This window comes from Pleurodeles waltl, chromosome 3_1 (genome assembly GCF_031143425.1).
Source record: "Pleurodeles waltl isolate 20211129_DDA chromosome 3_1, aPleWal1.hap1.20221129, whole genome shotgun sequence".
NCBI classification, from domain to species: domain Eukaryota; kingdom Metazoa; phylum Chordata; class Amphibia; order Caudata; family Salamandridae; genus Pleurodeles; species Pleurodeles waltl.
Window position 1 is genome coordinate 1,121,499,224 of NC_090440.1, and position 25,935 is coordinate 1,121,525,158.

The 25,935-nt window shown below is 43.3% G+C and overlaps 1 protein-coding gene across 1 annotated transcript in view; it reads right to left on the minus strand.

Annotated features, from left to right (window-relative positions):
* VSIG10L2 (V-set and immunoglobulin domain containing 10 like 2) overlaps positions 1-25,935 on the minus strand; it is a 254,873-nt gene that overhangs the window by 66,598 nt on the left and 162,340 nt on the right. Inside the window, exon 7 of the mRNA XM_069221495.1 lies at positions 25,029-25,349. Within this exon, the coding sequence (XP_069077596.1) occupies positions 25,029-25,349 (321 nt within the window). The remainder of the gene's footprint in view (positions 1-25,028; positions 25,350-25,935) is intronic.

Consider the following 25,935-nt stretch of genomic DNA (forward strand, 5'->3'; position numbering starts at 1 on the left):
CTGGCTGATTGCGACCCTCACCTGCTGTCAACTTGTCAGGATCACATAGCCCAGCGGAGAAGGCAGAACCTTGATGGTCTGACAGCCAGGGTCTTAATGTGGCGGTCAGACTGCCACATAAGAGGTGGCCCTGACCGCCACTGCGAGGCTGGCGGTCTCATGACGACCAGCCTCGTAATGAGGCCATCTGTCTTTGAGTGAGTGCAGTGTTTACTTTTCCTTCTGTGTCTTCAAAGAATATTTATGTGACAATGTTGCTGACTTCTGGAGTTGTGAAAGGAAAGACTTTTTTTTCTAGCATACAACAACATTTAAATATCTGTAAATTAACTCTGCAGATATTTCAGAATATCAGACTTAGGAAAGCACAAATTAAGCACATTTGTTTCTGATGCATGGTGGAAACAAATATTGTAATGTGATGAGAAAAAATCAGTACACTAGGTGATGCTATTTCCACACATTATCGTTTGCATGCTGTATAGTTTTATCAGTAAAACTGTATGTTTGTTGCTATACTGAGAGGGGACTTAAAGAAGTGAAGCCGTCTACCACTTCATGTCCTGAGGAGGGTGCCTTTTTTCAAAATGATGGTCTTAACTTGTTTTCTTTATGTTCTTTTAAACTAACCCCACCCCATTCCCAGGCAGTGGTTCCAGACCCTTCCTTCGACAGTCCATATTTTCCAATGGGCCAGTGGCTGCCCTATGTGGCTTTAGTTAACTGCCAACAATCTCCCTGTGATGGGGGAATGGGTATGGCAGATCTGTATTATTATCTGACCTAGATGGGATGGGATGATCCAACGCATCATGTGGATCTAACCTTGCATGGCCTAGATGGGCTCATGGACCTGTTTTATGGGGCCTCGATTCTCTTGTCCCTCCCCGAGAGTACACAGGTGGTGGGCGGTCCTCAGATTTGTGGGCTGAGATCGCAGACTTACTGGCCCTCCTTTGGTAGGCATGCTGCAGGTCTAGTGGGTTGTGTGCAGTGAAACATGATAGCCATCACACACCTCTGTGATATTTGGGCAGCTACTCATGTACAGATGTTTCAGGAGCTGGAAGAGCATTATCAGCTCTCCAATACCCAATTCCATAAACACCTTCAGCTGTAGCACACCCTGTTGGCCAATATTCCCCCTGCCACACTGGTCCTGGAGTTTAGTCTCTTCGAGGCCAAATTGTTGATGGGGAAGCTATACAAGGGGTCAGATCTACCCCTCCTTAGTCATTAATTCTCTGGACTGTTTCACTAGGTTGAGGTGGATGTTGGAGGCCTGTGTGGGTGAAATGGAGGATGCTGAGTGGCGCAAGTTCTGAATGTCCCCCAGGCATTTCCACATGCCTCCGACTGGTACAACTTAATTATTTACAATTCCCGTCCGTGACTGCCCTGTGGCTCAATCAAGTGTGTAGGATTTCCCAAGGCAACTGTTCCAGGTGCTCCCTGCCAGAGGCAGATTTTTTCCACGTGGTCTGGTCCTGCCTGGAACTCGTTCCTTTTTGGGAAGGGATAGAGAGGGAGCTTTCTTCATTATTAGATCAGCATCTGGCCTTAAGAACAAGAATTGCTCTGTTGGGATTGTTGGAGGATGTAGACGGGCAGAGGATGGAAAGTGGCTTTATTGGGGTGGCAACGCTGGTTATCATACGGGACATACCCAGTATATGGAAATCACTGATCCCCCCTTAGTGTTAGAGTAGACTGTTGTGCTCAACAGGAATGGCCAATTTACGAAGTTCGGGGCTGCCCTCAAAAACATGAGAAGTTTGGGGGCAGGTAGTGAGCTACCGCAGACTGGATGTGGAGACTGGCTGGGATCAGTGACCTAATATCGAGTCCACAAATATTGGAATACACAAATGCTTTGTCAAAAACATTATTGACACAAATAAATATCGATTCACACTAATATCATAAAAAATAGGTCAAACTATCGATTTTCATGAAATAGACTCTATAAAATAATAAATGTTAAATATTTTAATACACAACATGAATATAATGTATATTCAATAAATGTAAATAAGATTTATTATTTAAAATAAATATTTGCTTTTATAAAAATACACACATATATACATATATGTATGTCTATACATACATATTTATAATATACCACTATTGTTAATTTTTTTTCATTTTTTTGTATTTTTTTCCAATTTTTCCAAATAAATATAAAACATTAACCCCTTCAGTGGCAGGCCTTTTACCCCTCAGGTGCCAGGCCTTTTTTGGCTATTGGGGGCAGTTTGCGCTTAGGCCCTCATAACTTTTTGTCTACTTAAGCTACCCATTCCAAATTTGCATCCTTTTTTTCCAACATCCTAGGGATTCTAGAGGTACCCAGAGTTTGTGGGTTCCCCTGGAGGAGACTAAGAAATTAGCCAAAATACAGGGAAAATGTAGTTTTCTTTTTTAAATGGGAAAAAAGAGCTGCAGAAGAAGGCTTGTGATTTTTTTCCTTGAAAATGGCATCAACAAAGGGTTTGTGGTGCTAAAATCACCATCCTCCCAGCGTTCAGGAACAGGCAGACTTGAATCAGAAAGCCACATTTTTTAACACTATTTTGGCATTTTACTGGGACATATCCCATTTTCACTATATTTTGTGCTTTTAGCCTCCTTCCAGTTAGTGACAGAAATGGGTGTGAAACCAATGCTGGACCAAGGACAGCTAAACATTTCTAAAAAGTAGACACAATTCTGAATTCAGCAAGGGGTCATTTGTGTAGATCCTACAAGGTTTTCCTACAGAAAATAACAGCTGAAATAAAAACAATATTGAAATTGAGGTAAAAAAACAGCCATTTTTCTCCATGTTTTACTCTGTAACTTTTTCCTGCAATGTCAGATTTTCGAAAGCAATATACAGTTACGTTTGCTGGACTCTTTTGGTTGCGGGGATCTATAGGGCTTGTAGGTTTTCATTGTATAACGGGTATACAGCAAATCATTTGGTGAAATATAAAGAGTTACAAATAGGTATCAGGGAAACCTTTGTATTTCCAAAATTGGCACAAGATAAGGTTTTGAGAAGCAGTGGTTGTTTGCCCATTTCTGAATTCCGGGGTCCCTATACCAGCATGTGAATTACAGGGCATTTCTCAAATAGACATCTTTTTTACACACTGTCTTAAATTTGAAAGGAAAAAATGTAGAGAAAGACAAGGGGCAATAACACTTGTTCTGCTATTTTGTGTTCCCCCAAGTCTCCCGATAAAATGGAACCTCACTTCTGCGGGTAGGCCTAATGCCCGCAATAGGAAACATTACATGGACACATCAAATTTTTTACATTGAAATCTGACGTGTTTTTTGGAAAATGCCTAGCTGTGGATTTTGGCCTCTAACTCATCCGGCACCTAGGAAAACCTAGCAAACCTGGACATTTCTGAAAACTCAACACCTAGGGGAACCCAGGATGGGGTAACTTATGCCACTCTCACCAGGTTCTGTTACCCAGAATCCTTAGCAATCCTCAAAATTCGGCAAAAAATACTTTTCCCATTTCAGTGATTGAAAGTTTTGGAATCTGAGAGGAGCCACAAATTTCCTTCCACCCAGGATTCCCCCAAGTCTTCCAATAAAAATGGTACCTCACTTGTGTGGGTAGGCCTAGTGCCCGTGACAGGTAATGCCCCAAAACACAACGTGGACACATAACAATTTCCCAAAGAAAACTGACCTCTTTTTGCAAAGTGCCTAGCTTTGGATTTTGGCCTCTAGCTCATTCGGCACCTAGGAAAACCTAGCATACTTGGACATTTCTGAAAACTAGACACCTAGGGGAACCCAGGATGAGGTAACTTGTGGTGCTCTCACTAGGTTCTGTTACCCAGAATCTTTAGCCAAAAGGGCAGTTAAAAAAAAAAGTTTTTAGGCTGACAAGTGGGGCAAAATCTTTATCGGTATAGATGCAACACTGCTGGGTGGTAGGAATTTTGTGGATTCCTGCAGATTCTGGAAGGTTCCATCACAAAAATGTGGGAAAAATATGTGATTTCAAGCAAAGTTGGAGGTTTGCTGGGCATTGTGGGTAAGAAAATGGTGCAGGGTGCATGTGAAGCACACCACCCTGGACTCAACCTGATGTTTACTTTTCAGATGTGTCTAGGTCTTGTAGATTTTTCTACATGGCACCGTCCCAAAGTCCAAAAAGTGCAGCCCTCACCATTCCAAGTGGGACGATTTTGAGAGATAGACAAGCTCTCATGGCTCAAGTGTAAAACCAAAACTCAAAATATTCAAATTTCCTCTTGCTTGTCAAGGAAAAGATGTTTTAGTATGCGGGGGGAGAGCTGAAAGACTGTTAACCCCTTCAGTTGGGGTGCGGGCATAACCATGCCCATACTGGTTGGTAGCCACCACCCCACTATTTAGTTTTGTTAATTCCCTAGCATCCAGTAGGTTTTCTGCCCCCTGGGGAGTGGATCAGGGTAATTGCCCCTTCTGCCCACCGGTGGGCAGAACAACTTTGTCCCCATTTATTTGGGGTGGGGGGTATGGCCATACCCTCACCCTATTTTAAAAAAAACAAAATCTTTCCTGGTCTCTCCTGGGCTTTCTGCCCCCATGGGGGCAGATGGGCCTTCTAAAAGTAGGCCAAAGGGGGGCAGAATTGGCCAACATTAATGTGCCCCCATGGGGAGCGACCCTTGCCAAAGGGGCTGCCCCCCCAAAAAACACACACACACACCAATCCCTGGTGCCCAAGTGGTTTCCGCCCCCGGGGGCAGATCGGCCTAATAGAAATAGCCCGATCTGCCCCCAAAGGGGGGCAGAAATTACCTAAATAAATTTGCCCCCCAGGGGAGCGATCCTTGCCTAAGGGGTCTCTCCACATCTATAAAAAAATGTTTTTAAAAATCCCTGGTGCCTAGTGGTTTCTACTCCCCTTGGCGGCAGATCAGCCTAATTAAAATAGGCTGATCTGCCCCCAAAGGGAGTCAAAATGGCCTAAAATAAATGTGAGTGACCCTTGCCTAAGGGGTCGCTCCCCTTGCGTGAAATTGGTGTAAAAGAAATCCCTGGTGTCTAGTGGTTTCTGCCCCCCAGCCCTTTAGGGGCAGATTGGCCTAAGAAAAATAGGCCGATCTGCCCCCAAGGGGGGCAGAAATGGCCTAAAATAAAATTGCCCCCTAGGGGAGCGACCCTTTCCTAAGGGTCATGTTTGTGATGGAGTATGCCATCTGTCAAGATCGTAATCAGGCTCTTAAACTGTGAAAATATAATGGTAATTTCAAATGGAAATGTGTTGTCTGCAATGGCAGTGCGCTACCCCTCCATGCATGCTCCATGCCACTCTTCTCTACAACACTCCACTCTACACCACTCCACTCCCCTCCACTCTAATAGACTCTATGACATGCCACTTTACAATTTACCACTCCACTTTATGACACGCCACTCTACAACATGCCACTCCACTCTATGCCACTCCACTCTAAGACACACCACTCTATTCTACTCTACAACATGTGCCTCTACACTAAGCCCCTCCACTCAACACCACAATCGTCTACGACACTCTATTCCACTCAACTCTGACACTTTATTCCACTCTGCACTATGCTACTTCATTCTGCGCCACTCTACTCTTCTCTATGGCACTCTGCAACACTTTACTGCACTCTATAACACTCTATTTCCCTCCACTCTATGACACTCTACTCCAATTAATGTCACTCCACTCTATGACACTTTACAATATACCATCCTACTCTATAACACACCCCTCCACTCTTTACCCTTCCACTTCACTCTATGCCATCCACTCTACACCACTACACTCTACGCCACTTCACTCATCTCTAGACCACTCCACTCTGACACTTTACTCCACTTTACACTACATCACTCTACTCTACTCCACTCCACTCTATGGCGCTCCACTCTATGACACCATATGACACTCTACGCCCTCCATTTTTTGCCACTCTACTATACTCTATGCCGCTTCACGCTACAACAATCTACTCTGCTCTATGCCACTGTACAACACAGTACTCCACCCTATGACACCCCATGGAACTGCCTCCATGCCATTCCATGGCGCTTTACTCCACTCTACTCTATGATACACTACTCTATTCTATGACACTCACTCTATGACACTCTATGCCACTCCACTCTGTGACACTCTACTACACTGTATTTCACTCCAATCTATGACACTCTGCAATCCCCTACTCCACTCTATGCAACTCCACTATATGTCTGACACTACTCCATTTTATGACACCCAACTATGACATTCTACTCCACTCTACGCAACTCCACTCTACTCTGACCAGTGTCACTCCACCCTATGTCAGTCTACTGCACTCTACGCCACTCTACTCTGTCCCACTTTACTCCACTCTGTGCAACTCCCTCTAGGCCACTCCAGGGCACTTTACCCCACTCCACCCACTCCACTTTACTCTACGACACTACTCCACTCTCTTCCACTCCACTCTATGACACTCTATGGCACCCAACTCTATGACACTCTTCTCCATTGTACAGCACTCTACTCCGTCCACGACACTTCATGACACTCCACAACACTCTACTCACCTCTATGCAACTCCACTTAACGACACTCTACATCACTCGTCTACTCTATGACATGCCCCTTCTCACTATGCTCATCCACTCTTTGCCATGACATTCTAGACCACTCCGCTGTACAGCACTCCACTCCGACCCTTTACTCCACTCCATGTCATGTCATTCCACTCTACTCAACTCTGCTTTATGACACTTTACTCCGCTCTATGACACTCGACTCTACACCCTTCCACTCTATGCCACTCCACTCTACTCCACTCTATGCGTGTCCACACTATTCTACTCCACTCTATAACACTCCACTCCACTCTAAGCCACTCTGCTCCACTCTATGACACTCCACACAACTGCCTCTACACCACTCCATGCCACTTTACTCTACTCTATGACACACTACTCCAATTTACTCAACTCTATGCCAGTCCATTTTATGAATCTCTATACCTCTCCACTCTATGAGACTCTATGGCACTCTACTTGACGCTGTGCCACTCCACTCTATGACAGTCTACAACACGCTAGTCCATTCTGTGCCACTCCACTCTTCAACACTAGTCCAGTCTACAACACTACTCCACTCTATGACACTCTCCTCTATGGCACTCTATTTTATTCCACTCCACTCTACATCACTCTACTCCACTCGATGCAACTCCCTTTATAACACTCCACACAACTTTACTCCACTCTACACCACTCCATTCCACTCCACGCCACTTTACTCTATGACACTGTATGCCATCCACTCTACAGCACTCTACTACACTTCACCCTATGACACTCACTCCACCCTGTATCCCTCCACTCTATTCCACTCTATAACACTCTACATCCGCCACAACACTCCATGACACTATGCTCCACTACATGGAATTCCAGCTGTCTGGACTGTTGGTGTTTAGAAATGCTCTGATTGAACCACTCAAAGTGGGGGGTGGATCCTGATTGGCAGGCAAAGTGAAATGGAGAATATGTTCTGGCAGCCATTGCAGACTTACCGACTCAGTCCCAGAGTCCTGAGAAAAAAAAGCCCCCACAAGGGAGCAGTGAGTGCAGGCCTTGACCCCCAGGGCCATGTGCGCATGTCTCAGAGGGAGCTGGGAGTCTGTGGGGGGGTTAGACGCCGACAGGCCAATCACTCCTAGAGCAGAGGCCCTTGGCCATGTGCAGCAGAGGGGTTTGGTGCCTGTGGGGGGGTTGGCACAGAGCCTGGCCAGGGGTCACACCCAACTCCCTGTGGTGTGCTGTCTAGGTCCATAGGGTTTGGGGGCAGGATACAAACAGGGTTTATAGCAGGGTCAGGGCAGAGCTTCAGTACCAGCTAAGGGTTGGGCTCTTATGGGGAGAACTGTGGTTCCAGCACCCCGTACTCAGGCACCCCGCTAAGTCCACAGTGATTTACCACTGATGCTGGTACCGAAAAAACATTCAAACAAATTAGAAGGGTCTTTTTTACAAACCAGACTTTGCAGCCAACGGTGATTGTGGAGGCCGTGCACAGTATGGGTTGGCTACCTGCAGTGGGTTGGGTATAATTCTTAACTAATATTGGCACAGGTGAAGGCCAAGCGTAGCTGTGTATCATCAGCATATTGGTGAATTCTGATGCTTGTATTGGTATGTAGAATCCTGAATGGCCCACTGTAGTGTTTAAAGGTGACAGGAAACAATGTGAATCCCAGGTACCCTGCTGTTGATTCTCTGCTTCTGTGGTCTAAAGGCGCTCATGTGAATGAATGTTTGTTTGTTGAATAGGTAGGAGGAGAGTCAGTGATGAACATTGCCACTAAATTGCATTCAAGACTTTGGGTATTTGGTGAAGAAGGGATAATAAACAGCACCAAAGGTGCCTGAGAGGTCTAGCAATAGAAATAACAAAATAACATAAAGTAGCTCTCTAAAGCAGCAATAGTAGTCATACAGGAGATGGTTGATAAATAATCTGATCATGGAGGTCATTACGTATTGTTTTTTCATTGATCTTATGAATGAAGTTTAACCAAGTGATGTGCCAATCCTTGGAAGGGTCATTAAGGTCTTCTGAGGTCTTCTCCATCTTTCTGTTCCTATTAAAACCCAGTCTCCACAAATGTAGCGCCACATACTACAAGAGCAGTTGTGATTCTTCGTTATGCATAGGCATCTCTAAACACTTGAGAAATTGGAAAATCAAGATAGACAGGTTTGTTTTAGATGCAAAAGCCGATGGACACTAACTCATATTATTACTGCTCAATTATTTGGCTGAAAACCTTTGAAATGTTAGGATAAAATATCATTAAGATTGTTCTGCTTGAATCAGAATAAATGTTGTGTAATTTTGCTTTGAACTAGGGATTAAGCAAAAAAACAGTTTCTGGTCTACCTCATAATAAATTGGACTGTTAGTTGAAAGTTGTGGGAGCCACACTCAAATAATAAACACAACCATTCGCTGGTTCAACCACAAAAATCACAAAATAAACCTGTGTTTACCCCTTTGGTAGTTTGGCACAAAGGCAGTCAGGCTTAACTTAGAGGAAATGTGTAAATAATACATGCAACACATAAACTATACTAAAGTAAAAACACAAAACAAGAAAACCCCCAGATTAATTTAGATAAATATAGAAAAGTTTATTAAATAAAATGACACTAAAACAAAAAAATACTATAAGTAGGACTGAGGAAATGTTTTTATTTTAAATGTAAGTGAAAATAGTGCCAAGAAGCACAAAGCAGCAGTTATCTGGTCACATGAGACAGGTCAAAGTCATAAATTGAGACCAACCGCTATAGAGCGTGGGTTGGATACATGGACTGGATTCATCCCAGTGGAAAGTTTCCCTTCTAACACGCAAGGAGTGCCAGTCAAAGGTTCATGTTGGTGAGTGATGTGAAGAGATCATTGTCATTGCTAAGAGCTGGTTGCTGATCAGAGCTTCACATTGGCTGGGAATGCATGGCCGTCATTGTTGACGTGAAGAGCACCATGCGAGTGAAGTCTGGAGTTTGTGGCGTAAGGTTGTGTCACATACAGGTACCACATTGGCCACAGTGAAGTTCACTCACGTTCAAGTGGAGACCATGGATGGTTCATTTTCAACACAAAGAGCTCAGAGTCTCTTGTTCTTCATCTGTAGTCCAGTTTTTGCAGTGTTGAGGTTGGAGAAATATACTCTACTAACAGCCAAGAGTCCAGTACTTTGCGGGCCACACTTGGCATTTAGGTCTCACTCCAGCAGAGGCCAAAAGAAGGTTTCTTTGCAGGTCCAACTGATATTGGGTACCTGGGCCATTTCAAAGAAAAGTCTCTGGAAGCTTGATGTGAGCCTTGGAGTCTCTTTAGGGCTCCCGGGCTCAAGGAAAGCAGGTCCATTATTCCATAAGGCATCGGAGAGCCGGTCAGTCTTCCTTCTGATTCTCCACAGATCCAGGAGTGGTCTTATGTGAGGTTCTTAGAGTACCACTTTTATACCCAGTGTAAGCATGTCTGTGGGGGTCTCCCCCTTTGTCTAACCATAAGCTGGTTCTGGTCAGTTCATACCCTTTCCTTGGGATTTGCTCTAATCTGGCTACGAAGACAAAGGGCCGACAGGTCCAGGTATGAGCTGCTTTTGCCAGTAACAAGCCAGGCAGCTTCAGAAGGAGAGCTATCATTTGGAGCTCAGGAAGGACTGAGTACAAAACTCTACGTCATCCTGCTCAGGAGAGGATTCCCCACACACAAGGCCTTTTTGTCTCCTGTGTCAAAAAAATACACGTCACCACAGGAATGCCATTGACAGTCAGACTCTGGACACTAGCAGAAAGGCACTTTTGGTTTACGCAGAGAAATAGGAGTAATTTTGAGAATAGTAACTTAGAATCTGATTTTACCTTTCAAGGTGATTTTAAGTTACAATTCAATTGAGTGGAAAAAGGTACTCCTCCATCTGCTCCCAAACTGAAGCTACCATTCATTAAGTGTAATAAGGTAACCCAGTGTTAGTGTATGGGAGCGCTAGCCTTTCTGCATTGAAAAAATGACTTTAGGAGGCTTTAACTACCAGGACATGTAAATCTGAAAGACACATGTCCTACTTTTTAAATACCATGCATGCTGCCCAATGAGCCTTTAGGATCTACCAGAGGGGTGACTTATATGTATTAAAAAGGAAGGCCTAGGCTTGACAAAAGGTTTATTTTGCCAAGTTGACATGGCAAAAAAGCACTATGCAGTGGCAGGCCTGAGAGATATTTTACAAGGCTTCTTCAGTCGGTGGCACAATGAGAGTTGTAATCCCCTAGTAGCATTTCATTTACAGTCCCTGGATCTATGTAGTACCATTTACTGGGACTTAAAAGTAAATGTGATGATTTTATCATGTTTGGAAGGAAGAGCAGAAGCACTTTACCACTGGTTAGCACGGGTAAGTATGCAGAGACCTAATACCAACAAAAACAGGTCCAGCAAAAAACTAGGGTAATGAAGGCAAAATCTGGGGAATAGCATGAAATAACACACATTTTTAAAAAAAAAGAAAAAGAAAGAAGTGCTGACATATTAACAATGGAAGTGAACTTCTAATGAGCACACTTAGGAAAAAGAAAGCCACACATTAAGATTTAATGTCAAGCTTTGGTTCTGTGGTACCACGTGTTGTCAGTTCCATCAATCGTCTAGATTATCTTGAGACGTTGATGAAGTCTGGGTCACTATCTTTGCCATTCTAGCGTTTCCATTGAAACGCTGGGTGTGAAAGTCTGTGATAATATTTAAGAATTTTTTTTCCTCCATACAGAATATTTTGTGGTATTTACGTTTTTCTCTTCCTCCGCTTTCCACTTTGTTCTCCCCCTTGCTCTTAGTGAATGTCTAATGCAGAACAATAAGTGCCAGTCCCAAAAATAAGTGCGGGTGGCCCCTACCGGAAACCGCAGGCTCAAATTATGTACGGGTTTTTAAATATGTGGAATACTGGAGCTCTGTTGAATGAATGTGAGCTGTTTTGACTAAGGTCTTCTGCGTGGATGTCATTTAGGGGTCACCATGGCCCGTTCAGTCCCCTGGCACTGCATTTTCGACCCCTGGCCTCAGAGGTGGCAAAATCAGTGCCAGGAACACAGTGGAAACTTTTTCTTATGGACATCAGCGTGAGAACCAATCCGCTTTTTTTTAATACAATAATAGTTAATAAGAATAGTCACTATTAGTGTAATAAACATAGGGTACAATAAGCTGAAATGTGTCTCTCCCTGGCAGCCAACGTAAGTAACAAATGCCTTTAAATGTTTGTTGTGTGCATGCAAGTGTATTTATGCGTAAATGTGTATGTATGGGTAAATGTGTGCGTGTGACTGAACATAATTTTCAAAGGATTGTGATGTCACTTCCGCTACCCCTGGCCTTTTGGTGAATTGACATTCATGGTCTTCTAGCGGGTGGTTTTGTGTAACTTGAAGGTTAGCACAATTGGAAGCCTAGCTTAAGTAACTAAGCAACATATCTGGGCTGTTTTAGGTTTATGCTGAGCGTTCAATATGTTCCATTGTATATTTTTGTGAGGTGTGCCTTGGTGGCTTGAAGCGACATGACGACATGCTATTATGCATATCTGCGCTGTGTCAGGTGTAGGTAGAGTTCTCTGTAATAAGTTCTGTGAATTCTTGTATTTTTTTAAGCAGTCTCCATTGCACATTGTTGTTACTATGAGCGTGTTGTGAATAATTGTTTAACAAATGTGTGTAGGAATTGTTGTACAGATTGACTTGGGGTTTACAGTGTCTGCTTGAATGTGCTTCTGGTCACCCAGGCTTGGCAATCAATCCCTGTAGCTGCTGCCTTGTAGTCATTTGGTAGCTTAGTGTTTGGACGTGTACGTTGAGTACAAATGAGCCTAGTGGAGTTTAAAAAAAAAAAAACAGGTGCCTATTGCTGATTGTCTGCTGTTAATGTTCATTGTGTTTGACGATGCACTATTGAGTGTTTTGTTGTGTACCAACATTTTCTGTACTGCTTGATAGGATGTGACCAGCACAACTGTTTGTTTACTTCAGGTATTGATAAGTGTTTAAGTGTTTAATCACTGTGTACTTAACGTCTATATTGATACGTTACCCATTCTTTTTAAGGTTGACTAACGTCCTATTATAATTTTGATTTTTCTTTCTAAAAAATGTTCGGCTTTATAACTGCTTCTGACTTTCACCTAGCAGTTTGTATTCGTACTTCACCTTTGCTGTTGAGCCTGGTAGTGTCACTGGCTGCCTGGGAACAACACCACGTTGCACATTTGTGCCATGCGCATAAAAAGTAATATTAATCTGTGCTTACTTCACATAGGATTTTGAATCACAAAATAATATACATAAGGTACACGCGGAGAGCATGCTTCATACACCACCAAAGAAGGATGAGAGATGAGTGTACAACAGCCAGTAATGAAGAGGAAAAAGGCCACGTGGTCAAATTTCCACTACAATACAAACTTCCTGAGTAAAAGTAAGAGTAACAGTAAGAGATAACCTGTCTGGATAGCACTCACAATAGAATCAATTAAAACCATACAAATATTTCACCTCAATCCAATTTAAAAACATTTTTTTGGCCCACAACCAATAAAATATACAAAATGTGGTGTAGTTAGATTAACATATAGAAAATAAAGTTCTAAGGTTAGAGGGGTTGGTCTCAGAGACACGCTCCTCCACTACTAATATTGCAGATACCCCAAAGCTCTCACTTATCCGTGGCTCTCAAGAGTCTGAAGTGGATAATGCACTTCACTAACATTGAAAATAAAATCTGATAATAAATAAGGTGGTTAATCTGGCTCCTAAGCACAATATCCCGGGTATAACATCCAATGACCAAGGGAAAGAATTATGTGGTCAAAAATAATCCAGAGCTATTGGGGGCTCGGAGGGAGAGAGGGCTTGCCCGGTCTCCCCCCGGGCAGATCGGGCATCGGTGGTAGAACCCACCAAGCAGGTTTTTGATAGGGTAGTTAGAGCAGAAGGGTGGAAGTAGGAGTAGCCTTATAGATAAAGGGCAAGGTGTGGGCGGCCTCTTTGGCCGTTTTGCCACACCCAGGATAGTCATTTTTTTGTATTTGTGAGGTGGGCCTTAGATTGTATCAGTGTAGTGAAAATTTTATTAGGAGTTGTTTTTTAGTTAGAGTGTTTTTATTGACATGGATAATTCTTGTAAGGTTATTCAGGCTTTGAAAATATTACTAGAGGAGAGTAGAGAGAATCTTCTCTAAGAAGGTGTGTTGAAGCAAGGTAGGGTGAGTTTAAAAAGGCCCAAGAGGGCATCATCTGAGGACGTCGAGGCAGCGGTAATGGTTTGTGCGTCACCGGCTTGTAAATCAAAGAAATGTAGGCAGAAAAGTGTAGCGGGAAGGAAGATTACGACTTCACTGGAGAGCGTTGTTTTGAATAAAGATAAGGAGGGTTGCAGCTTACCTGGACAGATTTTCGGCAGCAGGAGAGGTGGCACGAAGTTTGCGCGTCCTTCTTGCGCTTTGATTAGGCAGCGAATGGTTTCGACGTGGAGAGGTGCATGTAAGAAGAGTGCAGTAGCTGACGATAGCCACTTGGGGGATTTTGGTGTTCATGCACCTGTGGCTACACGCGTAGTTATTACATGGGAAAAACAAGCTCTTCTTCCCTCGGATATAATGAGCGAGCGAGGGGAGGAAGCTTTAGAGGAAAGATCGTGGGTAACGGCTCCCAAGATGGCGGCGTCCACTGCAGAGCATCGTGATGGGGTTATAGTGGTGTCTGATAGTGAGGATGAAGAGCACACGAGTGAAGGGTGTTTTATTTCAGGTTAATGTCCCGGTGGTGAGGCAAGAGGGTGGAAGGATGCAATTGGTCCCCAGATTGGTTAGACCAATGTTGCATAAGGTGCAAGAATGGGATGCTAATAATCAGACCATTTATCAGACAGGGCAGCATATTGAATTTGCAGAGAAAGGTGGTGTAGAGATGAGAGGTGTTTTATTTGGCAAAGCTGATGTTAGTGGCAAAGCGGGTAGGGCACAGGTTAGGTTCGATTTTTGGCAGCCAAGGTCATCAGTTCTGTTGCCTGGGTGAGGCGGCACCCATGCATTGGGCGGGCATGAGGAGCATACTTCATCACCGTGGCTTGGGCGGCCTGCTAATCATAAAGAGACATCGGTGGGGGTTAGACCACCCCCAAGACACCGGAGTGAGGAGAGGGCAAGACCCGGAGCGGCTCGCCTGACTTTGGGGGAGGCAATTTTACCCGTATTGCAGAATGTGCAACATTTAGTGCATGAAGAGCCGTCCACCAGCTGGAGTGCTGGTGGTGTGGAGCGGCATGTTGTCACTGAAGAAGAATTTTGGGATTACGATGATGGGGATGAAGCGGAGGCTGTAGACCTTGTGCAACAAAAGGGAGGAGAAGGAAGGCTTGGTGTGCAGAATATATTTGACAGGGGAAGGAGTTTTGGTGTTTTGCAGGAGACAGCAAAGAGGGCAGTCCAGAGCGTTCGTCATTGTGGAGGGAGTCGGTTCACCATTTTGGTTAGAAACTTACCCCAAGGTGAAGAGAGAAGGGAATGCTTGGGTATGGGTGAGGGGGGTGTCACAAACTGAGAGGGCAGTTTTGGCTGCAAAGGCTTTGGTTAAAGACATGGGGGTTCAAGATGGGATAGCTGGCAAGGATGATTTGATAAATAAAGATTTAACACATGAGGTAAGTGGTATGGATATGGATTCAGGTAAATTGGAATTGAGTCAAGTTGGGAAAAGTCAAGTGCAAGAAAGTAGACCTGATAATGAGAGCGCTGGGGGAAGTGTTAAGAACAAAAAGCTTCCTTACATGGGAGTGTCTATGCCATTGGGGGCGCATCTCACTCAAACTTTAAAGGAAAATATGTGTAGAGGAGAGTTAATTGATATGTTTAAGCTCCGCCATAGGGAAGTCCAGGCTAAGGAAGGTTCAAAGGAAGAGGAGTGGGAGTTAGCGAGTAGGCCCAAAGTATCTACTACAATCCAGAAGTGGCTTCTGCATTTTTGATATATGCAAGCATCTATTGTGAGCGCTATCCAGACAGGTGTGTAGCTTTCTTTAAATACATGGACATTGTGCGGAGGGCTGAAATAGATTATGGCGGTTTTGGTTGGTTTAGATATGACGAAGAATTTTGGGCAAGGATGGCAGTTTACCCAGATAAGGAATGGGGAGAGATTGATAATGAATTATGGATGCAGTGGCTGTGGACAGCGAGGAGTACGCCGGTCATGCATACTGCTTGTGGTTTGCCTTTACAATATAAGCCCTTTCAAGGTCGTCCCACCCAATATGGGGTGGGGAGTGCTTCAAGAGGACAGCTACCTCATAATGGGGCATGCTGGATGTTCCACAGCAGTGTGTGAACAAGACAACAGTGTAAATTCAGACATGCCTGCTCTAGTTGTGGAGGTAGACATCCAGTTTTCCAATGTTTTGGAGGCATGCACTGGGGGTGGCAAGCTCCACATGGGAGAGGGGGTGACATGGGTAGGGGCCACATGCAACAGGTGGCAGGTAAGGGGCCCTACGCCTATTAAATTAGATGTCATGCGGGATTGGTTATAATTGTATCTAAAGGAGTCAGAGGCGAAAGTTCTGTTAAGGGATACTCTGAAGGTTTTAGGCTTTGTTACCAAGGGCCAAGGATTCGGAGATGGGCAAAAAATCTGAAGTCGGCTTTGGATCAGCTGGAAGTAGTGAGGGCCAACTTGCGGAAAGAGCTGGAAATAGGTAGAATTGTAGGCCCCTTTGATTATTGGCTGTTGCAAAATTTGAAAATTTCCCCTTTTGGCGTGGTGCAAAAGAAACAACATGGTGAATTTCGTCTGATACATCATTTGTCATGGCCGGTGGGGGCATCCATTAACGATTTTATTGCCCCAGAAGATTCCATGGTTCATTATGCCTCAGTTGATGAAGCAATTTCATTGGTAAAATTATGTGGTGTTGGGGAAGAAATGTCAAAATGTGACATTCAGTCTGCTTTTAGGCTCCTTCCCGTGCATCCAGATGATTTTTTTTTGTTAGGCATGCAGTTTGATGGTGCCATTTATGTTGACAGAATCTTGCCTATGGGTTGCTCGGTTTCGTGTTCAGTGTTTGAAATGTTTAGTTAATTTTTGCAGTGGTTTTTTTTCAGTCACGGACCGGTTATAAATTTGTAACTCACTACTTGGATGATTTATTTTTGGTGGGAGCAGCTGATTCAGGAGATTGTCAGCCAGCGTTGTTGGATTTTCAAGAGACCATGCTTGACATGGGGGTTCCATTAGCTCCGGAGAAAACGAAAGAGCCCACAACATATTTGAATTTTTTAGGAATAGAGTTGGATTCCCAGAAAATGGAGGTACGTTTACCTAGTGATAAGGTACAGTGATTGATTGGGTTGTAGAAAGAAGCAGTTCAAGGACCTAAGTTGGAGTTGAGGCAGGTCCAAAGTTTACGTGGGCATTTAAATTTTGCTTTTAAGGTTGGAAGAGTTGGAAGGGCTTTTTGTAGGAGGTTGGGCTTTGGTATTAGTGGTGCGGTTTTGCCTCATCATCATATCCGGCTTCGGACCAGTGACTGTGCGGATTTGACGATGTGGATTTCATTTCTACAGGATTTCAATGGAGTGATGATGTTGGTGGAGGATGTGTATTGGTTTTGGCAAGTACAGATTTTTTCGGATGTGTCAGGTGCGCATGGTTTTGGCTTGTTTTGGGATGGACATTGGGCTGCGAAGAGTTGGCCGATGGCATGGAAGGCGGCCTGGCACAGTATTGCATTTTTGGATTTGTTTCCGCTAGTTATGGCATTGTAATTTTGGGGTCACACATTAGCTGACAGAAATGTGGTTTTTAATGTTGATAATCAAACAGTTGTGAATCTTGTTATTTCACAGAAAGCAAAGGTAAGTGTTTTTGGGGTTAGGATCCAATGGAGGGAGAAATCTGTAGAAGGATTATTGCGGGTTGGGCTAGAAAAGGGGGTTCAAGGTGTGATCCGAGATGCCCAATCACGTCACATTTGTTGAGGGAATTGATTTTAGTTTTAAAAGATGTTTGTTTTTCCCCATGGGAGGTTGTTCTCATGTCTTTATGCATGTCATGGCTTTTTCAAGGGGTCTTTAGAGTTTCAAAGCTGTTGTCTTTAAAAGGTAAGGAAGGCATTTTGCGCACGGATGTCAGGGTGAGTAAAAGCGTTATCTATTTGTGGCTATGGTCATCAAAAGTTGATCAGTTGAGTAGGGACCGGGAGGTGGTGATGCGGGCGGAGGGGAATTCTCTTGAGGATGCTGTGTATTGTTGGTGGTCATTTGCCAGGATTTTGCCAGATGATTCTAGGTTTGTATTCGTTCATCAGGATGGTACACTCTTGAAGTCACATCAGTTGCTTTCAGTTTTGAAAATGGTTATTAAAATATTGGGGATGGATTCACAATTTTATGGTACTCATTCTTTTAGGATTGGGGCAGCTACAGAGGCCAAACAACTCAGGCTTTCAGACAGGGCAATAATGGATTTGGAGTGTTGGAAGTCTCAGTGTTTTAAGCGCTATGTTAGAAAAAGCAAATTTTGAGGCAATTTTGACATATGTCGGTTTAATTTGATAGATAATGGTTTCTGTTTTCTGCCTGTTACAGGTCGTGTAGCTGGCCCGAACAGAGCAGTTTGTTCAGTTTGGATAGTGGGGCATTCCTTCTTGCGGTGGGCCGACAAGCAGGCTTAATCATGACATTTTGGAAGGCAATTGGGTTTGGATGGGGCCAGAGTTAGGATCTGTTGGATGGGTAAAAGTGGTATGAGGTGGGGAGTATTATTATATTTTCTTTCCAAAAGATTAGCACAGGGGTTTGTCCTGATTTACTAGTGGTTCATTTAGGAGAAAATGATTTAGTAGCTCTATTGGGTATCGGGCTTTTGAAGGCCATGAAGATGGATTTATTGAGGATCAGGCAAAAATGGGCTGGGACACACATCGTTTGAATGGAGTTGGCTCCTAGGATAGTTTGAAGAGGTGCAAATTAATTTAAGGGTATAGAAAAGCAGCAGAGAAGGGTGAACAGGGAGATGCGTAGTTTTTGTCAGGTAGAAGGGTTTTCAGTTTTGCAGCATGGAGAGATTGTTCATGGGGATGTAGATCTGTTTGTGCAAGATGGGGTGCATTTATCCTTTTTAGGTAATGAGCACTATTTATTAGAATTTAGAATGAAGATCTCAGAATTGCTCGGTGAGAATTTATGGAATTGGGGCTAATATGCTGAGGTTAATTGTTCCAGACCTGTTCTATTAAAGCGGCCTTTTACCCCCATTTAGAGTGTTGTGGTTTGTACACCGTTTCGCCCGATTGTCCCTCAACTGAAGGAGACCTGCGTCTTAGAATTAGAACTTTGCCGGGGGTGGGCTGGAAGGATCATAAAGCAGATCTTTCGAGGAGGAAAAGAGGAGACTAAGGATAAGGCATTGCAGGAGTTACTTTTAGCCTCCACAGTTAAAAATAATATCAAGTTCTAGGAAGTAGTTAACCTCCCGGTCTTTAATAGTTCAGACGTGGGTTCAGTTGCCTCTCATATTTCTGCTGAGATGTGGACAAATTACTTTCAAGGATGTGTAGTATGGCTAGTGAGGTCTTATTTGATGAGTCTTCTAACCCATTAGGGGTCTCCACATTGTCTGTTAGTCAGGAGGAGGTTAAGAAGGACATTCTGGGACAGTCTCATAACAAGGCTCCCGGCCCGGATAGAATTCCAGCAGATCTATTCCTTAAAGACCCACAATAATGGACTCCTATATTACTACATAGTATTAATGCAGTGGTAGCGGTGGGAATACCATAATCTTGGTTGTCTTCAGTAATCATTTGCTTCTTTAAAAAGGGAGATGAGGCCTCCTCCACCAAAGATGCAGTTGTCAAGGTAGTGGGAAGGGTGATTCTCAATGGACTTTCTTTCTTGGTGCCATCCTCTCTGATGTGCAGGTTGGACTTCAGCTGGGTCTTAGCACTAGTGACCAATATATTAACCTGCACATGATTGTGAGCAAATATGTGATTGCAAGAGGAAGTTCACTCCATCTAGACTGCATGGATCTTTTAACTGCTTTCGGTAGAGTGAACCAGGCTGAGCTGTGGAAGATCCTGCTATCCTTGGAGGTGGACCAGATTTTTGAGTAATTTTTGAAAGATGTGCACTCTGAAATGTTTTCCATAGTCCACTTTAGTAGCAATGGTTCCTGTTCCAAATCTTTAAAAGTTGAGGGGAGTGCAACATGGATCTATCTTCACCTCATTCCTATTTACGCTATACATTATTAAGATGAAGAGCTCCCTTTTTTTGACAAATGCAGATTTTCCAGGGGTGGGGCCATGCCCTATACCTACCCTACTGTATCCAGGTGACACAGTGCTGTTGTCATAAACTTTGTTGAAGTTACAGCAGCCAGTGGACTTATTTGTTGACTTCATGGAAGACCTAGACTTAACCACCAAATATAGTAAGTCTATCTTGATGACAATTGGCCAAACATCTACAAAAACCAGGAGTTTCTAGCAAGTGGCTATGTGTTAGAAAGGTTTTCTCCTTCCCTTAGGGGTTATTTTTGATGGTGCCTATACTTGGTCCCCTCTTTTGATAAATAAGAGGACTGTTTAAACAAGGGTAATAGTAGCCATTTCTGGCTTTGCCTCCAGATTGGACAAGAACCCCCCCAGGGGGCACAACTAATATTATATTATATCATGCCAAATGTGTATCCATTGCCAAATATGGGGGGGCATTCAGGATTATGTAATTACCGCTTTTAAGGAGGTTGAATTTTAAGCAGCGACGCCCATCACTAATGTACTTACAACTCTTGCCTGATGATTTTACTCGTCAGTTTTTTAGCAGCTGCTGTTAAATTAGAGAAACAATTGATTGGAGCATGCAATAATGTATCTTTGTAAATTTCATGGGCCAGATTCATCATAGTGTTTTGTCACTCTTGCTCCACGTAGATGAAGCGGATAGTTTTGAATGTGCAGGTAAAGTACTTGTGTTTGTATAGTCTCTGTATCGTAGTATGTTATGTATTGTTGTGTGCGAAAGACACATGATGCTGAGTGCTTACCTGAGGAGCCGTGGGTCTGTTAAAATAGGCCATAGTGCACAGTATTGAAGCAGCTTTTAAACATACAAACATTACTTAAATCACAACAAAAATTCAGTTTTGCCTAACAGTTCTAAGGCTGATGATTAATTACTAGCATCATATTTTAAAACAGTCAACATAGGTATTTGGTACTTCTGCCTTTTATTTAAAAACAGTAGGCAATACAACAAAAAAGTCCCACAGAAATAAATGTGTTTAAATTACAAATACATCATCCGTCATTATTTTGGATTTTCTGCACTTATCCTTTAGACTGCCAGCTGGGATGTACCTTATGCCTATATTTTAAAATTGCAGTTCTTATTTTAGATTCAAGCATCCTTAATAATAAAATATTCAATAATGATTGAGTTACTAGGAGTTGCAAAAAACACTGTGTTGAACATCATACTTGATTATTTCACCAGTGCTGCTAGCATCCCAGATTTCACAGTATTTAAGTGTTCACATCAAGGAAAGTTACTTTAAAATAGTGCAATGGAATATTTATAGAGCTGAGCCACATCTAGCAGACAACTACCAACTGTAATCACACTTTTTTTTCTCCAAATATTAATATAGTTGGCTTCTCAGTATGTATTTGCAAGCTATTGTGGACCCAGTAAATCAGAAGCGCAATGATTTTTCATTGTAGTCCTTCTAGTTTGTACAATCTATCAAGGACGAGTCTTTTGTAAATAGCATGCTGGCTACTAGCCACTAGACAATTCTATATTGTCTATACTTTCTTTGTCTACACAAGTTTTGGCACTGTATATAATACAGTAATGTTCCAGTTAAGAGACTAAAGGCCCGGTGTATAAAACCATTTCGTGATCGCAAACCCTGCAATTTAAAAAAACACGTGGTTTGTGATCACAAAATTGATTTTTTCTACTTACTAAATTAATTTTACAGTACATAAAAAGTCTTTCCACCTCGCAACATGGGTTGTTTGCTGGTCCTTGCATGCTATATCCCCATGCAACTGGATAATTTGTGATGCTATCTGTTAGTACATAGGTCACATCGACAAATCAGACACAGGTCTCAAAAAGGTGCTGTGCAGTTTGTTACTGCTTTATGTGACCTGAGTCTTAGTGCATAAAGTCTTAAAGGCCAGATGTAGAAAACTGTGTTGTGATCGGAAACCATGTGATTCGCAAAATCAGAGTTTGCATATCCAAAATTACTTTCTTTATTCACTGAACCAATTTTGCAAGGTGAAAAAGCTTGGAATGGTATACATCAATGGTTTGTCATCACAACTAATTCACAAAGGGGATGGTGTCTTTTTAGGACACCATCTACATTATGAGTTCTTTCTGGCGACCCGAGATGTAGCAGCCAGTGGTTCAGGGGACGACTGCCTGCTCCTCCCGATGTACTCCTAAATGATTTTTTTTTAAGCGCACCAGTTCTTTTAAAGAACATGGACTTCCTTAAAACAGAAATGGTTCAGGTCTGAGAATGCAGATTTAGGGATGGTTGTCTGCTGTTCCTTGCAGACCATCATCCCTGTATTTGTAGCCATTCACAGTGACCTGCCTAATTAATATTCACTAGGCCAGTGCTTAATTTGAGTCGGTGGTTTCTGGTGGGGGGCACCAGCACTTATTTTGGAGGGCCGGCACTTATTCTTCTGCCTCAAGCATTTGCTGCGAGCAAAAGACACATATGGAAAAGATGGAGGAAGAGAAAAACGAAAAAGCGTCACAAAGGGACAAAACAGAAAGCTGCAAGAGTGAGCTGAAGGGACATGGAGTGCCTTTAAATGGATTAATGAGGCCTGGGATGGCTTCAGTAGTATGCTGCCTCAGTATTCCGTGCTCGCACATTTAATTGTAGCAGCCGCGCGTTACAGAGGAGAGCTTTAGGCACTGGCACTTTTTTATTTACAAATGAACACTGCACTAGGCAGGCCATTCCATGACTCCCTGCTCTTGTGATATTACAAGGAGACTTAGGCCCTGATTTATACTTTTTGGTGCAAAACTGCACTAACACAGTTTTGCACTAAAAAGATTAGCACAGGCTTGCACCATTTCTGTGCACCAGCCGGGCACCATATTTATGGAATGGTGCAAGCCGGTGCAAAGGGTAGGCTAGCGTCAACAAAAATAACGTTAGTCAGGTGGGGCTGGCGGTATGGAAGAAGGGGGTTTTGCACCAAAAAATGACGTTAGGCAGGTTAGAGTAAAAAAAAATGACTCTAACCAGATTAGCGTCAATTTATGGCGCTAAACCTACCATGCCACATGACTCCTGTCTTAGAAAAGGCAGGAGTCATGCCCACCACCCCAAAGGCCAGCACAGGGGACAAGGGTCCCCTGGGCATGGCCATTGCACCCTGTGCCATGTATAGGGGACCATTTCAGGGCCCCTATGGCACTTTAAAAAATAAAATAAAACACTTACCTGTACTTACCTGGGATTGGGTCCCCTATCCTCCGCTGTCCCTCTGGTGTGGGTGGAGGTGTCCATGGGGCCTGCGGACGGCACCTGTGGGCGTATTCCATGGTGTTCCACCATGGAAATAGGCTCACAGGTCCCCTAACGCCTGCCCTGACCCAGACGTTAAAAAATGGGGCAAAGCAAGCTTGACCCCTCTCCCTTCCCGAGCACCATTTTTGCACGGGAGTATAAACATGGCGTTAAGGCCATAGAGTCATTTTTTGAACGGGAACGCCTACCTGCATCTCATTAAGGCAAGGTAGGTTTCCATGTCCAAAAAGTGACTTTAACTCCATAAATTTGGCGCTAGATGGGTCTAGCACCAAAGTATAAATATGGAGTTAGCTTTGCACTGAATTAGAGTAAAAATAAATTACGCTAATTCAGTGCAAACAGAGTATAAATATGCCCCTTAATACTACATAGGTCACTTTGCAAAAGAAAGACAAGTCACAAAAAAAGTTCATGAACAATTTTTGACCAATTTCTGCCACCTGTCTCTTAGTACATCAAGCCCTAACTGCTTCAGTCACAATTATCTGATAAATCTGCTTTAACGCCACTTGGTAAGTTTTGGCACATGTGTTTTCATATCATTATAAAGCAATACTGACCTGCTTATGCTTCTAACCCAAAATCATAATGACATTCATTCTAATTCTTTATTCTCCATCTCATCTAATTCTCTTTTCTTAGTAGTAAGGTTAAATGAAGTTCCTCCTATTACCAGAGGAGGGGAATAGGCACTCCTCTGATTTGCTTTACTCATTTTCATACCAGGGCCAATTAAAGGCTAGTGCGCCATACTGGCACTAGTCTTTCATGTTCCCTGATGCCTAAATAACATACATCAAAGATCTACAAAGCACTGCTGAAAGCTCAACAGACCAATGCTCATTACAACTTATGAAGACGCTGAACTTGCTTTCTCATTTATATAGTCACACAACCTAGAATCTGTGCTCATTCCGGGAAGGTGTTTGCCAATACTCAGCACCCGAACTTAGGGCCTGATTACAAGGCTGGCAGTCTTGAGACTGCCAGCCTCACAGTGGTGGTCAGGACTGCTGCTGCTGTGGTAGTCTGACTGCCACATTACGACCCTGGTGGTCAGACTGCCAATATGCTGCCGGGATCGGTGATCCCAAGGGGCTGACAGTGGCAGAGGTCGGAATCAGCCAGGCCCACCCTGCTGATTATGACCTGGTTCTCCGCCAGCCTTTTCATGGCGGTATCATCACCATTAACTGGCGGACAATAGGGGTAGGGGGCCACAAGGGGGCCCCTGCACTGCCCATGCATTTAGCATCTCCTCCTGCCCAGCACCGTCACAGTGCTCACTGTCTGCTTTGCAAACAGTGAGCATTGCAAGGGTCCTGGCACGCCCTACCGACGGCAGCATTGCCGCCGCCTCGATTACGAGCCGGCGACAATGCTGCTGCTACTTTCCTGCAGGGCTGACTGTAAAGTCATAATGGGCCCGGTAGAGAGGTAGCCAGCATGGCGGCAACCTCCCCATCGGGAGTTTGGCGAACTGGACTTCCCCTCCGCCAACCTCATAATGAGGCCCTTAATTCTCAGCACCAGCACCTATGGCAGTCCACCTCTTTGTGTCCTGTTTATCTATTTTTAAGGTGAGCACATCAACAGGGTTTAATAATTCAGTAAACATAAATAGTGATAATCATACCACCTACTCAATTTTTAGAGCTTTGGGGAGACTAAAATAGTCTCAACTGTTACACTTGTGGGAGTGTGATGGTTAGTAGTTGGTTTCGTACTGGCCTTGACAGTGATGGCATGGGCAATGGGTTGAACAAGTTTCTCTGGTCTTCTGAGAAAGGCCCTGGCACATACATTTTTATAAATAACGAGCTGGCTCGTATTAACATAAGTACCTGGTGTTTTAACCTCTGAAGGGAAGCCTGTTGTTCTGTGGTTGACAGCTAATATCCGGAAAGCGTACACAATACTGGGATCCATGCCTCCTAACTTGTGACCCCGGATCTCAGGTTCGATGTCGTTGATAACGATGTCCCAGTTGTTGATTTTGGCATCATTTTCTGGGACTTTCCCTGCTGACCTTTTGCTCACTTGCCTTTGCACAATGAACCCAGTCAAGTTCCCAGAGCCTTTGGTCATCCATTCCACATCCACCTCTGTTCGTTGTTTGCTGTACATAAGTTTGCTTATCGTCACGTTTGGCGGTGTGGGGTGCTCTGCAAAAGAAAGAAAATAGCCGAAAAATAAATCCAGAGCTATAAAATGTGTATAAATTTGTAGTAAATAGTTTGTGCCCTGATCAAGGGCAGGTGTACATATTACTTTATAAGGTAAACATTTATCAACTACCAATCTCATGGATCCAGTGTCCTCCACTCCCTTTTCATCTTACAAGTGCATCAATATTAGGAGGCCCATTACAATTTCTACTTTAAAATTACACACTACTATGACTACTGCTGTCTTGGTTGCTCTATCTACTATTAGCACTATCACTGCTGCCACTCTATTTCTACTACTACATCTGTTTGTGCAAATAGAACATATTTTCCAAGTACTAGTTTTATACTATTGTACATTCCTGCTATCAGTATAAGTACTAATAATGCTACAACTGTTACTCCAACTACTACTTCTTGCACATTAAGTATTATCACAAATACAGACTTCTGATATAATTTATTCTACTAGTACTAATACAACTATTCTACTACTTAAAGTTTACAACTAGTATGAGCCCACGAAGTATTGCTGCTACTTCGATGAATAGTATCAGAGCTGCTAGCATGAATAGTTGTATGT